Here is a 17,576-nt window from a genome sequence, read left to right as displayed (position 1 = left end):
ATATACTGCTGTCTAGACAGTGTGAAAGCATTTGCTGGATCCACTGTGTCTATCTGTACTGGCTGATGGTACTGATCCACTGTACCAATAATGACAGTATATGCTGAGAAATATCTTTGCCAGTACGCTCAGTCTGTGTCTGTCTGTGCATGTCTGTGTGAGTACCTGTGCCAGAATATGATCTTGACTCATTGTGCCAGTAAGCCATGTGGTGTTATGCTAAGAACAATGTTCTGATAATGATTCCCTCTTCAACTAAAACAATGGGAGACCTGCCTTCAAGGCCAAATAAAAAGTCACCAAGGAAATAAGCATAATAGCACATCTGTTTACAACTGAACTTCCTTTAATAATGCAAATGTTGTTTGCAACATTCCAACATTTCAGCTACAATGCCTAACAAATAACAATACTTGCTACACTTTATAGCAAATTCTACAATGAGTGCCAGTCCAGTATTTCTATCCAGACATGTCAAATCCTCCCATTTTGGCAGGAGTTTAACTATTTGGACCACCACCCCTAACCTACCATCACTTTACATCATTCCCCTTATCTTCCAGTTTCTCAGTGACATCAACTGGAGCTTTGTGCACATTGTTCAGCAGCTTCAGAAAAGTGCATGCGCACATGTGATGATGTCACTTCCCAGAAGCAGTCAAGCACTTCCCCTGTGTTAGCACCTCTATCTATCCTGTGCCACCCTAAGCACCACACCTCCAAACACCCACCCCATAATGCTTATGTACTGATCACAAATGTCTCTTTCATCCCCCCGCCCCCCAACTCCACGGAATTTAGCCACAAGCCCCTGTTCTTTTTGGTGAGAATGTTAAAACAGTATAAGAGGAGTCCATTCTCCTCAGGGCCTTTTAATCGCCTGGCTTACAACATTGTTTCAAGAATGTGAGCCAGGAGAGCAAAGAATGTAAACTCTCAGATATTATTCCATGACCAATGGGTGTTCTATGTTTCCATATCATACCATGATGTCTGATTGTTCTGGTAGAGATTTTGTATGTTGTCCACATGTTAAAAAGGTTTGCTGTTTTTTGTTCATTTCTGGTAGTTGCTTCTAACCAGTCCATGTTAAAAATGTAGTGTAGTTTTTGTTTTACCAGCATTTATGAGTGGGGGATCAGTATGGTATGACATGGAAACATTAAGAGAACAGCCACTGGTCATGAAATTGTCCCAATACCTTAAAACCTTGCCGCAAGAACAGGAACAACCAGATAACAACAGGTTACTAGTCTCTTTCCTTTTAAAGGAACAGTAACACCAAAATGTATATTAAAGGAATGACAATATAATGTACTGGGGCAGCCATTCAAAGCTGAAAAAGGAGAAAGGGCACAGAATACACAGCAGACAACAGATAAGCTCTGAAGTACCAGTGCAGGGCAACAGTACATTATATTTCATTTTTTGGTGTTACTGTTCCTTTAAAAATGAATTTAACTGTGCATTTTACCATATCTTTAAAATCAGTAATTAAATCCATGTATGCTGGAAAGTTTCTTAGAATTACATTTACATTTATTGTGCAAAAAAAAAACGTTTTTTAGAGGAGGGCCCCTTTAAATTTCAACTGCATTTTTCATACAAAACGCAGTTGACATTCTTTTTGGCAGCAGTTCTCTCAAATAAACAAACATAATGATACACAGAAAGTCAGACACATGCACATATGTAAAGTATATAGAAACAGAGGTGGCAGGGATTTAGGAAGCATTAATAGCACCATTTTGGAGAGCACAGCAACGGAACCAAGCCTTTGGTAAAACACACCAGTGTTTATGCTAATTAATATAACTACTGTGATACAATAACACTAAGCTACTTTCATAAAATGAATTCCTTGCTTATTTCTTAACGTCTGAGTACATGGCCAAAAGATTGCTGCAAGAAAGGAATGTAATACTTGGCTGGAAGACAGCCTTAAAATTCTTGACCACAAATCTAATCGCAATACTCATCTTAGTGTTCCACCAGTGCTAAAATAACTGATCAAGAAGTAACAAGTAAAAGCCCTGCAGTGCGGCCTGGAGGCCATGCAGAAGTGAATATTTTCATGAAGACAGGTGCAGTGTTAGTGTAATGTTAGAGCAAGCTGTGAGTGAATTTCAGTGTGCTCGGCACATTAAAACATGCTGAAAAAGTTCCTGAACTTGACAAAGTTATTTTAAAAATTCAAGTTATAAAGCCAAATACTGAAATTCAGCAGTGGCAAAAATAACAATTATTTTGAAGCAATATTGTTTTCAGTGATTTATTTGTGGTAAAATCATGGCTTGACACATTACGTGCCTCATTTGTTTGCAAAAATGCACCTTACCTTATGCCCCAGACACAAGAAGCGCTTGCAGCTGGGGCATAGCTGCACCTCAGGATAGATGATGCTTAAGTTATAGGACAGGTAAGGGACAGGAGAGGGGGGCACCTATGTTTTTCACCTGCCCCTCATAAATACACTGCTAATAAACGCAGGCAGTGACGTATTCACAAGCAAGTGCTTATATTCCCAAACTGTGCCATAGGTGATAATGCTGGGGCAGGGTGCACAGTGTAAAAAAATGGCAACTTGCACCTTTCCCACAATCAGTTAATATGGAATCTAAACGTTTTGTGAAATTTCCTTGTAGCACTGCCACGCTGCCTACATCTACAGAACCTAACATTACAGGGAACCCAGTCTTGCCATATTTTCCAGCATTTGTAAGTTAACAGGGCTTTTTTGTCATCATCTATACAGGGTTTGCTATTATTACAACCTTAGTTAATGAGTGGGTGATTTAATTGCTTGCCCGTGTACTGTTGCCTGTAGGCAATGCTTAAATAAGCATGCACCTGCACCAAACTGGATGGCAATTACACATCAAATGGTACAGTCCAGTCTACCTCTGGAGAGACACAGGTATGCATATTTAGCAAAAATCAAATGTGAGAATTTTCATGTTTTTTTCCAAATTTGAAAAAACTTTCTAAAAAAGTCAAAAACTTGCTAAACTCGAATCTGTACTTATTTGTTTAAAAAAATGTTTTTATCTTAATGAATGTCATAAATTCAAAACAAAAAAAAAACCTTGGGTCACAATAAAAAGTTGAATTTGTTGATAAATAAGTTCCTTAGTGCTGCCTCCCAAGAATGCTCACAACTGAAGTGTGAGCAGCACACGATTATCAAAAAACCTTTTACCCAGAAAGCTCCAAAGTACAGGAAGGCAATCGCCCATAAAAAAAAATTAAAAAAATATTTCCTTTTTCTTTGTAATACTAAAAAAGTACCTTGTACTTGATCCCAACTAATATATAAACCCTGCACCTCACATGGGATTGAAAATCTGGAATTGAAAATTTGCAAACCACAGCAGTGATGGGCACATGGCTCTATGGTTAGGGGACTAGTAGAGCCCTGGAGGAGGTAACACCTTTGTGCCTCCCCCAGCTCATCCCTCATGAAAACAGCACTACCAAATCCACGCAGTGATATATTCATACAGAAAGAACAATATATTTTTCTCCATTCTCCAGCATAATAATCAGTAGCCACAGACCCCACAGCCATATTGTTTCAGGTTCAAGTTCTATTTTATTTTGGGAATATTTAAGCATATATAAATCTGATTCCAGATACCCTAATATCTTCTTGCTGTACATTACATAAAGAGCCACTTTTAACACATCCATAAAATATCCCTTTGATTTGCAACAGAACAGATCTGTGTATAAATACTCAGACCTACACTTTTTTTCTGCAAGGCACTTCAGAAAATGGAAAAACACAAGATTAAAAAAGTCTTAATTTTCAAGTAGGACATTATGAAAGAGCAAATAATGCCAAGGGAAGCATGTTGCTTCTAGCTAGACCAAACCCTCATTCACAATCTGATCTCATTACAAATGAATGCGGCAGTTGTTGTCTAGAATTTACCATTACACTAATTTGGTACTTAAACCGCTACCAAGCTGAAGGGAGTACCCAGACCAGTCATTAAAAGCAAAGTTCACCAAAATTTCCCTCTTTGGCATTTCAAACATGTTTACAGTCCAAATTATAAAGAAATATTATACTTTAATGTCAAACGTTGATCGTCTGTAACTTTAAAGGAGAACTCAGTTTTGTTTTCACTATAGATTTAAGAACATGTATACAACAAGCTGAACATGATGGTATGGATTCCTGTCATGAGTTGTTAACATTCTTAGGGGCAAATTCACTAAAGAGCGTATTTTTGCCAGTGAACGCTCCGCCACACTTTGTGACACTTTTGAACGTTTGAAGGCAATTCTGCTTGAAAATATGAAAAAACGCCAGAGTTTTTTAGAACTTTTATGACCTTCCAGCATACAGGATATGATGTCACTGACATAAGATTGAGAAGCATGTAACTTCATCTTATCATTTCACCTGGTCTAAGGTGGTAAAGGAAATTGCACTAGCAAATTGTTCTCTACGCCTGTTCGTAAGTGGCAATGTACCTATAGATGGGATTTCTGGCGAATTTTCACTAGCAACGGCCACTTCGCCCTTCATTAAATCTGCCCCTCTGTCTGTTGGGATGTGCCCTATCACTATTTATTACCACACCATATAAATGGCTGGGGCAAAATATTTCATTCCAGGCAAGAAATTACCCCCATGTCATTTGGCAAGGTATGGGATGATGGTTTGATCCAAACTAAGATATAATGAATCCTTATTGGAAACCAGCCTATTGGATTTATTTCAACATGAGCTATAGGTAACTTTTGGTGTACATTAATATTTTGAATAATAATTTTTTGGTGTCAGTATCACGTTAAGGTATGAAGATCCAAATTGCAGAAAGATCCATTATCCAGAAAACCCCAGGTCTGGATAACAGGTCCCATAGCTGTACTAAACTCTTAGGGCAAATTCACTAAGCGCCGAACGCTAGCGTTAATTCGCTAGCGTTTGGCAATTTCGTTACTGCGCAAATTCACTAACGAACGCTGGCGTAGTTTCGCTATTGTTACTTCGCACCCTTACGCCAGGCGAATTTTCGCTAGCGATGTAACTACGCAAATTCACTAACTTGCACAGTGTACTGAACGCTACCTTTTACGCTAGACTTCCTTCGCCACCTCAGACCTGGCGAAGCGCAATAGAGTAGATAGGGATTGTTTAAAAAAAACGCTGGCGTGTTTTCTACATTATGGGTGATAGGCTGAAAAAGATCGAAAAAATTTTTGGGGCTCCCCTCCTTCCCCCCTACATTTCCTGACTCATGGCAATTTACCTAGACAGTGGGCACATGCGTAGGGCAAAATAAAAATTTTATTTGATGATTTGAAGGTTTTCTAGGCATTTGTAGTGATGATACGTATTCCTCCATTGAAATTTGAATTTCGCGCCGTATGCAAATTAGCCTTCGCTAGCGTAACTTCGCTTTACATAGCAAATCAACGCTAGCGCAACGTCGCAACCTTACGCTACCCCTGTGCGCAACTTCGGATTTTAGTGAATTTGCGGAGCGCTGGCGAAACTACGCTTGGCGAAGTGCAGCGAAGTTGCGCCTGGCGCAACTTCGAATCTTAGTGAATTTGCCCCTTACTGTCTTTTGCATCTGTTCTATTCTATCCATAGCATTCTATATGATGTGCAGTTATACAGCCCTGGTGGTGACCATGTGATAGGGGAACAAGTTACAACACCAACCAGGCTAGGTAATGTCCCTTATAAGCTGTATACCACTGTTTCTTAAAGTGAAAATATACCCTGTCTATTTTAAAATGAGCTTATTCAGTTGGGCTTTGTCAGAAAAGGTGTAAGGTTTTTGCCAGTGAACTGTGAAAAATGAATCTAAATATAATTTTGTTTGCACAGAACTACATGATTACACAGACTGAAATAAAACCATGATAATCTATCTCTGACTAGTAAGAAACATCTTTCATTCCCCTTCCCTCACTCACCTTGTTCAATTATGAAGTAATGGATTCTGGGACTTGAAGTGCCTCTGCTTTCCAGAGATTCTGTGCACCAGCCACTTTGCAAAGTACAGAGACTTCAAGTCCCAGAACCCATCACTTCAAAATAGAAAATGGTGAGGCACATAACTCTGTCAGCAGTGGTGTAACTAGAGAAAGATTTTTTTGCAGGGGGCCCATCGCACTATAGTAACGCCACTTTGTGTGAGCCTTAGGGGGGAGAGGTTGGGAAATGGTTCTTACGAGTCACAGATAGACTTTCATGGATTTGTTTCAGTCTGTGGAATCATGTATTAAAAGTTTGATCCCAAATATTATTTTTTTAACAATGGGATTTTTATTTAGGATAATTTGCATCTTTCTATCTCATGGTAATGCATTTCTTAGCCTAGGCTAATAATATAGAAATCAATGTCCTCACTGCTCTAGTGGGAGCTGGATTATTTACCTGGTTGAGAAGGACTACTTGCGGGACAAGAGGCATTTATTGGTCTAATACCTGGGCTATAATTCTGTTGCTAAAGACCAAATGTGTCTTAATTTACTACAGGCTCTCATTTGGGTATATTAGGGATATTCTATGGAGTCTTTGGAGGCTGAGACCAAATTATGAAATAGGGTATCATGAGTGTCTTCCCAAACCTTGTCAGTGAGAGTAGGGATGTCTATTTTCCACTGTTCAAAGAGTTTGGATAATTTACAATTATAATCCTAGATGAGGTAGGCATAGATAGGGGCTTCTGCAGTATATGGGTAATGGGCTGGACTCTCTAATCTCCTGGGGGTGGTATTAATTGGGATTGTACCACATGTCTTAAATCAAGGAAGAGCGAAAAGCATTGCATTAGAAAGTGTATGGGTGCATTTGAACTCATCAAAGGCAGACCACACTTCACGGCATCGTATTAGAATTTCTTGGCCACACCAGACAGCCTCACTCTGAATTTAGCAACAGTGCCATATGGGCTTTCATAATAACCATTACTCATTACATAATATGTTTAAATGAACAGGATTGTGCAACAAGAAATTATTATCCTGAGGACACAAGTGAGTCTAAAGTAGGGTTGTTTTTGAAAAGCACAAAAGGGTGTTCAAAGCTGTGAGGGTAGGTAATTGAGCAAGAGTAAATTAAACCTGTAAAATGTTATTTATAAAATTGGCACAATGCAACTGTCTCTGTATTTGGTGTTTACAGTCATTAATGCCTATGGTGCCTATGGTGCTGAATCAAGAATTTACGCCTTAGATATATGCATAGTTTCAAAATCTTACTCACAGTGTTAAGGCACCAACAAGAAAAAGTTTCCTGACTAGGTCAATTAATGTGGTGCTTTTATTATTAAAACAAATGATCTTCTTTACTACTGTAATCGTGTTTATTGTAATAGCTGTATATGCTATACAAAGTTACAGTTACGAAGTGAGATGTTCTGGTATAAGCAATTAAGTCTAATTAAGTCTAGCATGATATAGCTGTATTTGTGTTTGATACCAGGCTTTGTCCATTTATCATCATTTATTTATATAGAGCAAGCAAGTTGCACAATACTTTACAATAATTTAGTAAACAAGGCTTACAGAAAGAAGACAAAAAAAAAATATATATATACATATATATATATATATATATATATATATATATATATATATATATATATATATATATATATATATATATATATATAGATAGATATGGATAAAGGATCAGCACTTAAAAGGGCACACGCTAAAATTCTTTGGTCGACTAATCTCCCCGAAAACCCTAGAATCTAAATTGCTGGTGAGATGGCATTTGGAGCACTTTGTTTTCCAAAGTCGTCCGAAGTTTCCTCATGAGGCAACTTCAGAAAACGAAGCGGTCCGAGTGCCATCCTGCCGGCGGGAAGGCTTTATGGGGAGATTAGTCGGCAGGCAACTAAATCTCCCCGAATATTAGCGGGTGCTCTTACCCTTAAAGGTGAATGTTTGCTCTTTTACTGAGATAGCATCTTGTGGATAAAATAAGATAAGAGTGTGCCGATCCTTCATCCATCCAACAACCCTTGATTGTGCACCTCTGATTATAGAGGTTTTTCGAGGTGAAAATACATACAAAGTCAACCCTTAAATAACCACCTCCCACATTGTGTAAACGTGTCAGTGACATCAGAAGTGGAGTTTAACTGTCATATGGCTGGAAATCAACCAGCTTAAATATTAGTGCCTTTTTTGGACCCTACAAAGAAGTGCCATTCGGCCATATAAATATCTTAAGAATGCCCTAAGGCATATTAAAAAGTGCTAGATGGAATTTAGTGGAATAAACAACAAGAAAAAGGATAAGGATTGCCAGAGAAATTGTTTATGTTTGTAAACTAGCAGCCATGTGAGATTACATGGTCAAGTTTCCAGTACCAAGGCTCCTAAGGGACTGCAGAGACATAATCTACACTAATACCTAAAATACACAAATCATACTGAAAATGAATTTGCCTCACAGCTGGTCTTTGGTAGCATAGAATCCCTAGAATACAGTGGTTAATACCATCTGTAAACTAAGAAAACCCATTAGCCCATTTCCCTAATCGTAGCAGATAAAACTACACATATTAATTGACACTGATTTAGGAAAAGCCAATCTTTAAATCCGTGATTGAATAGTGTTGGATTTACAGGCTTCAAAATTTGCTGTGCAAAAAAAATAGCCTGCTATTGCACAATTTAAATACAGAAGAGTGTATGAGTAGTTGCATGGCACATTATTCAATATAGGGTGCCATCTAGTGGTAAAAAATCTAAATTGTCATTGAATACACAATTCTTGTCACTCACCAACAGACAATAAAGTCAATACAATAACACAATGAAGGCTCTGAAATCAAATGAAACTAATATGCAACCAGCAGAAAACACCTGAATCAAAAACAGACTATAGGATTCTCTTAAACAAAATTATGTACATCATATACACAGGAGAAACATAGAATTTCTAATTTAGTTATGCAACGAATCCACTATTTTGGATTCGGCCGAACCCCCGCGAAAGATTCGGCCAAATTCCAAATTAGGGGTAGAAAGGGGAAATTTTTTTTACTTCCTTGTTTTGTAACAAAAAGTCATGTGATTTCCCGCCCGCCCCTAATTTGCATATGCAAAATAGGATTCGGTTCGGCCGGGCAGTAGGATTCAGCCAAATCCGAATCCTGGCGAATCCCGAACCGAATCCTGGATTCGGTGTATCCCTATTAGTTAGCCAAAAATGTAATGTATAAAGGCTGGAGTGAGCATCTAACATAACAGAACAGTACTTCCTGCTTTTCAGCTCTCTAACTCTGAGTTAGTCAGCGACTCTAAGGGGGGGGCAACATGGGACATAACTGTTCAGTGAATTTGCAATTGATCCTCAGCATTCAGCTCAGATTCAAAAGCAAACAGTTAAGACCCATGTGCCCCCCTCAAGTAGGGTTGCCACCTGTCCGGTTTTGACCTGGACAGCCCGGTATTTTGAGGGGCTGCCCGGGTCTATACTTCCTGCCCAGTTTTCCGAATAAGGAAAACTGAGCGGTATTCCCTTGATTGACACGACGATCGGGCAATCGCCGCATCATAGCCCCGCCCACTGACGTCATGGGTCAGCCCACTGACATCACAGACACACCCACTGACGTCACGGACCCGCCCCCGCGCCCGGTCTCAGCCAGACATAAAGGTGGCAACCCTACCCTCAAGTCAACTATTGGTTACTGCCTGGTAACCAATAAGCGGAAACCAAGAAAACTGCAAAGCAGGAAGTAGTGTTCTGGCTATTATGTTAGACATCCATCCAGTCACTCCAGCCTTTATACTGTACATTATATTTTTTTACTAACTATATTTGAAACATTTTTTATTTATCTATTTACCCATTATTTTTATACTGAACAATTCCTTTAACCCTTGTGTAACAAATGACACAAAAGCCTTGCATAAGTTGTAATATATATACATTTTAGGGATGTTGGCACCCATATAGCCTTGCATAAGTTGTAATATATATATATACAATTTAGGGATGTTGGCACCCATATACTAAAATACATGTAAAAGTAATATAATTCCTTAGCAGCAGTGCTAATTGATATCACAGAGCTTCTGTTATCCTTACATTTCACAGTAGGGGCTTCACACTTCGCTCTACACTAAGCTCAGAAAGTTCAGTCCATACCCATACTACAAGCCTTTATGCATTTCTTTGTGGCACAGCCAACCATGCAGAGAACAAAAATCTGTAGCAAATACTGTGCAATCAGCATTGCGTTTGTTGTGTTTTGATCACTGTAAAGCTATCTTTCTATAATTTAAAATATTACAATATTGTGCATGTGCCATATAAAGGTCAGTCACAATCCCAGAAACAGGCTGGTTACTAAGTCCTGGAAAATAACTAGCTGTATTTGCATTTACGAGGAAAACACGTTTTCAACTGTGGCAATGGAAATTATACTGTAATGTTTACAAAAGAACAAAAATATACTGGTTAAATAACTGGTTGCAGTACAAGACAATTGCCATTCTAATACAACTTGCTGCATCACTCTAAAAACATACTGTATAGTGATCACTAATCATTAATTGCTATAATATATACAGTACACATTTCTGGAAGTGTTCTACCTAGACAAACTCTGCCAACAGATGCTGTAAATTTTTGGCAATATAAATTTATATATATATATATATATATATATATATATATATATATATATATATATATATATATATATATATATACATATATATATATATATATATATATATATATATATACATATATATACATATTGAGTCAGTGTCAGTGTAGTAGGAAAACACTCCCAAACAGACAAAAACCAATAGGCAGGTACATCCAGTGTAACCATATAATAAAAATGGTGTGAAATAAGTGAAATTATTTATTGGTAATTATCATGATTTTGATTTCATCAAGAGGACCCAAACAATCAAACAACCTAAAATAGATTGTTACATGTGAAATTAGTGCCAAAGTAACTCCCCCGATGACGTCACATGTGCATAGTGTATAGGTAATAAGTAATTGTACATTTAAAAGAGTTGTACAAATCTCCAAATATGTTCAACACCATAGTGTTCATAAAGAAATGCTAACAAGCAATCCAACAGTTGGATATTTTGCCACTGTCTACCAGTATACAGTAAAAACTTATGGCCCAGAAAAACAGTAAGGCACTAGATCAGTAGTGAGACCTAAGGAAAGAGCTGAATAATATCCTGAGTCAAATCCTCTGGCTGTATGTGCACTTCTTAATACACTTGTTTTTTAAGAAATTCTGGAGTTGCTGGTCTGCATTGATATATATAAACTTTTTTGCCGTGCACCCGGTAGGAAGACTGAAGCAGAGTGCTGCCCGGACCAAACAATATATATATATATATATATATATATATATATATATATATATATATATATATATATATATATATATATATATATATATTAACAGAAGCATATGTTTAATAACAATCAGATGAACAGTAAATAAAAAAAAATAGCATCTTACCTGAAAGTGCAGAATGATGGTCCATATCAAGCCCAAAGTCAATTTGGGATTCCCATCCGTTATATCATCATTTCTTATATTTACTAGTTTCACCTGTAATACAAAAAAAACACAATGTTGGAATTTGTATAGCTAACATGATCATCAATTTAAAGAGGCTACCAGTCTGAGTAAGCTTGTTTTTCAAAATCAGCACATAAAGATATAGCTAGCACACTTTACAATGAGATACAATAACACTGTTATTCTAATTCTGTTCAATTTGTTTTAGAGCATTTATATCAGAAAGTTCTGAATTTAATATAGTTTACACTGTGACAAATATGTTGAAAAAATATTCTACAGGGGGCATGTTTTGAGAAAGAGGGCAAAAAAGTATAGGATCAAGAAACTAGAATCCTTTGGAACTGTTATTTTCTCGATAAGGGGTGATTTGGAACACCATACCTACAGACAGCTAAGTTAAACATTTCAAAAAATAAATATGGGTTTATAATGGCTTAGCTCTTTATTACTGTGTCGTGGCTTTCTGTTCTGCAATTGATTTCATGTGGATGCAGTTATTGGTACCTGAAAGATAATTCAGATTCCCATAGAATATATTTCTCTCTCTCACAGCCATGAATTTATAGCGTTGTAAATGAGCCCTATAAACCAGTAAAGGCTTGCTCGTCAGAAACCCTTGCCTCATTCTCAGCCTTCTGTAAAGTGCATGGCTACATAAGCATTAGCAATAATTATATGTAACCAGTGCTGTAATAAAGATATAGAAAAAGTGACATTAGAATAGCAAAGTTAATTCTACATTTCTTAACACAGACGTGTTACAGGGAATGCAGTGCTGCAAGTGAACAGATTCTACATATCTGTGAGTATTGAACCCCCATCCCAGCACGCTGAGTGAGGTGTTCTGATGTATCTGTTTTATAAAAGATATAACACATTCGTAGAGTGAGAGAAGGTGGTGTTGGGGGATAATTGCAGGTATAAAAGGAAGAGCGGGAATGAGAGAAAAACAGAAGAGAAAATAAGCAGGAAAGCCCAAACAGGTAAATAAAACAGTTAAAATAATTTGAAAAAACACGAAGGAGGAAAAGATAATAATGAAGAGAGATGTCTCATCTACTATAGCAAAATAGATCACAGACACAAGGGAGCCCTTGAATTTACACCTGCCAAGAAGGTATGTTACATTCAGGGCTCCCACTGCATACTGTATGTGCCCTACACACATGACTGGGGACAGACAATTGGTAATACATAAAAAGCTTGATATTTTTAATGGAGTGTTACTCATCCTTACTGCTCTGTTAAACATATCAAGCATTGATAAACTGGCCCCATGTTATACATACTAGCATCATGTTTTGCTAAGTCCAAAGCAAGAAAGTCTTCCCCTTTCAATGACTGGTTTACATTTTAAAGGAACCTACATTCTAAAGAGCTAAAATAACATTATATTGATTACTTATACATTTTTTTTTCTTTTTAGCTGAATATACTTGGGATGAAGATTTCACCAGTGGGACATACATGTACAGTTGCCCACAACTTCATTCAAGTTTATTCCCATAAAACTGAATCAGACACCACTGTTATTTGTTATTTCATATAGGACAGGAATACACCTCCTAATCACTTGGAGCCCCCAAGATGTATCCGTAGAGATAAGGGGATGACCTTAAGGGCAATGGCACACCAGGAGATTAATCAAGCAATTTTGGAAGACTGAAGAGACACATGGGTTTTACCACCAGCAATTCACATTATTGCCTACGGGAAAGCTTTAACAGGCGATTAGTCACCCGCAGAGGCTGAGATTGATCGATATGGTTAATCTCCTGGTGTGCCATTGCCCTAAAGCAGGGGTCCCCAACCTTTTTTACCATTGAGCCACATTGACATTTAATGCAACAGAAGCATGAAAAAAAGTTCCTGGAGGTACAAAATAATGAATGTGATTGGCTATTTGGTAGCCCTACGTTTATTGGCAGAATACAGAAGGCACTGTTTAGCTATAAACTTGATTTTTATACAACAAAAACTTGCCTCCAAGCCAAGAATTCAAAAACAAGCACCTGCTTTGAGGCCACTGGGAGCAACATCCAAGGGGTTGGTGAGAGACATGTTGCTAACAAGCCACTGGTTGGGGACCACGGCCCTAAAGCAATCAGCTCAGATCATGGAGAGCCCCACATCTCAAAAGTCAGCTAGTTCTATTGTTAGGGTTGTGATACACGGGCAGATTAGGGGAGATTTAGTTGCCTAGCAACTAATCGCCCTCATCTTCTGGATACTTGCTGTGCAGCTGATCTGAGTGAATTCTTGACTTACATGCCGTGATATAACTGACAAATCATTAAGGGTTGTGGTTTTATTAAGAAATCTCCCTGAACTGCCTTTGCGTGTCTTCCCGTCCGCTATAATGAAAAGTCGACTGCGCTAAAGCACACGCGGCACTTAGTTTTCCTAAGTCGCCCAAACTTCAGACGACTTTGGAAAACTAAGCGTTGCGTGTGCTTTAGTGCAGGTGACTTTTTCATAATAGCGAATGGGAAGACACGCAATGTAAAAGTTTAATTTGTTTGGTGTTTATTTTTGGTTGTATACTAACAATTTTTTAAAAAATTTTTTTGATGTTACTGGTCCTTTAATGATTTGTCAGTTATATCACAGCATGTAAGTCAAGAATTCAGTCAGATCAGCTGCACAGCAAGTATCCAGTACATATATACATGCTATCTTTTGTTTTATACACTTAACTCTTGGCTCTTAACAAATGACTAAGCACTAACTTGTTAGTGAAGATGAAACACATGAGTGAGGTCCTCCCTTTCTTTGTGGGCTACTGACACAGTACAAAGGCTGAATTCAAACATGAGATTTAACCAACCTTTTCGGGAACAAACAAAGACTCTGGTTCTCAAGGACATTGTGTATTTACATTACAGATAAAATGAAAATCCCATCAGAGATCTAATACTAGATGTAATTTTGCTGTTTATATTGGAAAACAAGGTGGTTTGTGGTAAAGTCCTGATATCTTAATGAGAAGCTTGGAACCGTTTTGCTGAGAATAAAATGAATTATTACCTGTCGTTTTTTCAAATAGTCGAGTGCAATTTGTACATTCTGTAGTCTATGAAAGCGCATCCTGCCTTTTTCCCGAGGCTACAAAGGGAAGATAGAAATGGTTATTATTTACATTAGTTTTGTCAAGGAATAAAATGACCACACTCCCATATAATGGTATTTATTTGACAAAATGCAAGAAAACTTTGCCACCTGAAAACTGATTCTATGGATACAATAATGCTAGAACATTCCCTTACTTGTACATTCCAAGTAATTTTTCCTCCCACTTATTGAGCTACAAAACGCCTAGGCAACAAAAGGTATGTAGCAAAGACTATACTGGCACATCTCTCACTCTCAATGAGGCTATATTCTTATGACCTAAATGTTTTTTTTTCTATGCCTTTTTAAGCGCAAAATGTATGAAGGCTGACCAAAGTATTTTTTTTTGTTTCCTTGGCCTCTAAAAGGTACTTTCTTTCCAAAAAGATAGCATACTGGAAAAAAACTGCATTCTTTTATATCATTTCATTATTATCAATGCCTGTTTAATTGTTTGATTTTTAAGATTTTTTTGAGACTACTGCAGTCAAACTGTATGTGTGAAAAAACATAAATCACTCATTTCACTGCGATAAAATAAAACCATGCCCTTCACACACGCACACACATACTTAATAAACTATTTAGTGAGCATTCCCAAATGTACAATTAAAGAACACCCTCAAATATATGAAAAACATGAATGCAGAAATGCAACATGTTAGTAAACCATTAGCCAAGTGACAGCAAATAACATCAAATATATTTATATAATACATTTATATTATAAATATTATATATGTATTCTTGAAAAAACAGGATAATAAAACCCATGCAAATGGGCTATTGGTTTTTAACATGTTCATCATTATACTGTATGGGAATTTAAAATGCAATACAATACAATACAGTTGTGTGAAAAACTATTTGCCCCCTTCCTGATTTCTTATTCTTTTGCATGTTTGTCACACAAAATGTTTCTGATCATCAAACACATTTAACTATTAGTCAAAGATAACACAAGTAAACACAAAATGCAGTTTTTAAATGAGGGTTTTTATTATTTAGGGAGAAAAGGAATCCAAACCTGTGTGAAAAAGTAATTGCCCCCTGAACCTAATAACTGGTTGGGCCACCCTTAGCAGCAATAACTGCAATCAAGCAACTTGCAACGAGTCTTTTACAGCGCTCTGGAGGAATTTTGGCCCACTCATCTTTGCAGAATTGTAGTAATTCAGCTTTATTTGAGGGTTTTCTAGCATGAACCACCCTTTTAAGGTCATGCCACATCTCAAAAGGATTCAGGTCAGGACTTTGACTAGGCCACTCCAAAGTCTTCATTTTGTTTTTCTTCAGCCATTCAGAGGTGGATTTGCTGGTGTGTTTTGGGTCATTGTCCTGCTGCAGCACCCAAGATCGCTTCAGCTTGAGTTGACGAACAGATGGCCGGACATTCTCCTTCAGGATTTTTGGTAGACAGTAGAATTCATGGTTCCATCTATCACAGCAAGTCTTCCAGGTCCTGAAGCAGCAAAACAACCCCAGACCATCACACTACCACCACCATATTTTACTGTTGGTATGATGTTCTTTTTCTGAAATGCTGTGTTACTTTTACGCCAGATGTAACGGGACGCGCACCTTCCAAAAAGTTCAACTTTTGTCTCGTCGGTCCACAAGGTATTTTCCCAAAAGTCTTGGCAATCATTGAGATGTTTTTTAGCAAAATTGAGACGAGCCTTAATGTTCTTTTTGCTTAAAAGTGGTTTGCGCCTTGAAAATCTGCCATGCAGGCCGTTTTTGCCCAGTCTTATGGTGGAGTCGTGAACACTGACCTTAATTGAGGCAAGTGAGGCCTGCAGTTCTTTAGATGTTGTCCTGGGGTCTTTTGTGGCCTCTCGGATGAATTGTCTCTGCGCTCTTGGGGTAATTTTGGTTGGCCGGCCACTCCTGGGAAGGTTCACCACTGTTCCATGTTTTTGCCATTTGTGGATAATGGCTCTCACTGTGGTTCGCTGGAGTCCCAAAGCTTTAGAAATGGCTTTATAACCTTTACCAGACTGATAGATCTCAATTACTTTTGTTCTCATTTGTTCCTGAATTTCTTTGGATCTTGGCATGATGTCTAGCTTTTGAGGTGCTTTTGGTCTACTTCTCTGTGTCAGGTAGCTCCTATTTAAGTGATTTCTTGATTGAAACAGGTGTGGCAGTAATCAGGCCTGGGGGTGAGTACAGAAATTGAACTCAGGTGTGATAAACCACAGTTAAGTTATTTTTTAACAAGGGGGGCAATCACTTTTTCACACAGGCCCATGTAGATTTGGAGTTTTTTTTCTCCCTTAATAACGTAAACCTTCATTTAAAAACTGCATTTTGTGTTCAATTATGTTACCTTTGACTAATAGTTAACGTTTTTTGATGAGCAGAAACATTTAAGTGTGACAAACATGCAAAAGAATAAGAAATCAGGAAGGGGGCAAATAGTTTTTGACACCACTGTATATATTTAAAGAAACATTCATGCTAAAAATGTAGTTGCTCTAAGCTGAAAGAGTAAGATTTGCATTTTGCCAATACCGACACTTGGAGGGTTATTTATAAAAATCGTAAAATATCTCATTCTTTTCTGAAATCGGCTCCAACCAAATCTGCACCAGTTATTTATATATATATATATATATATATATATATATATATATATATATATATATATATATATATATATATATATATATATGTATTGTAGCTCCCACCCTTCCCAGCTATAGTCAGGTGATCCCACTGGTGTCTAATAAAAGGGCAGCCAAGTTTGGGAGTTTTACTTTGAAAGCAGCTAGTAAGTTGCAGGTAAAACTTAGTCCCTTTGTAAAATGTATAATTAAGCAATTGAATTCTTAATGAATCAGATGAAAATTAAGCGTAGGACTGGCCAGATATGGGATGACTTTGACGTAGTTGGCCAGC

At 37.5% G+C, this 17,576-nt stretch overlaps 1 protein-coding gene across 15 annotated transcripts in view; it reads right to left on the bottom strand.

The window, feature by feature from the left end:
- dst.L (dystonin L homeolog) overlaps window positions 1-17,576 on the bottom strand; it is a 296,950-nt gene that overhangs the window by 174,084 nt on the left and 105,290 nt on the right. For all 15 annotated transcript variants that reach the window (XM_018263477.2, XM_018263472.2, XM_018263474.2 and 12 more), the window contains 2 exons: window positions 14,589-14,666; window positions 11,496-11,588 (listed from right to left, as the gene is read on the bottom strand). In XM_018263477.2, coding sequence (XP_018118966.1) covers window positions 11,496-11,588; window positions 14,589-14,666 — 171 coding nt within the window. The remainder of the gene's footprint in view (window positions 1-11,495; window positions 11,589-14,588; window positions 14,667-17,576) is intronic.

The sequence above is a fragment of the Xenopus laevis genome, chromosome 5L (genome assembly GCF_017654675.1).
Source record: "Xenopus laevis strain J_2021 chromosome 5L, Xenopus_laevis_v10.1, whole genome shotgun sequence".
NCBI classification, from domain to species: Eukaryota; Metazoa; Chordata; class Amphibia; order Anura; family Pipidae; genus Xenopus; species Xenopus laevis.
This window is presented reverse-complemented; position numbering and strand designations above follow the sequence as displayed.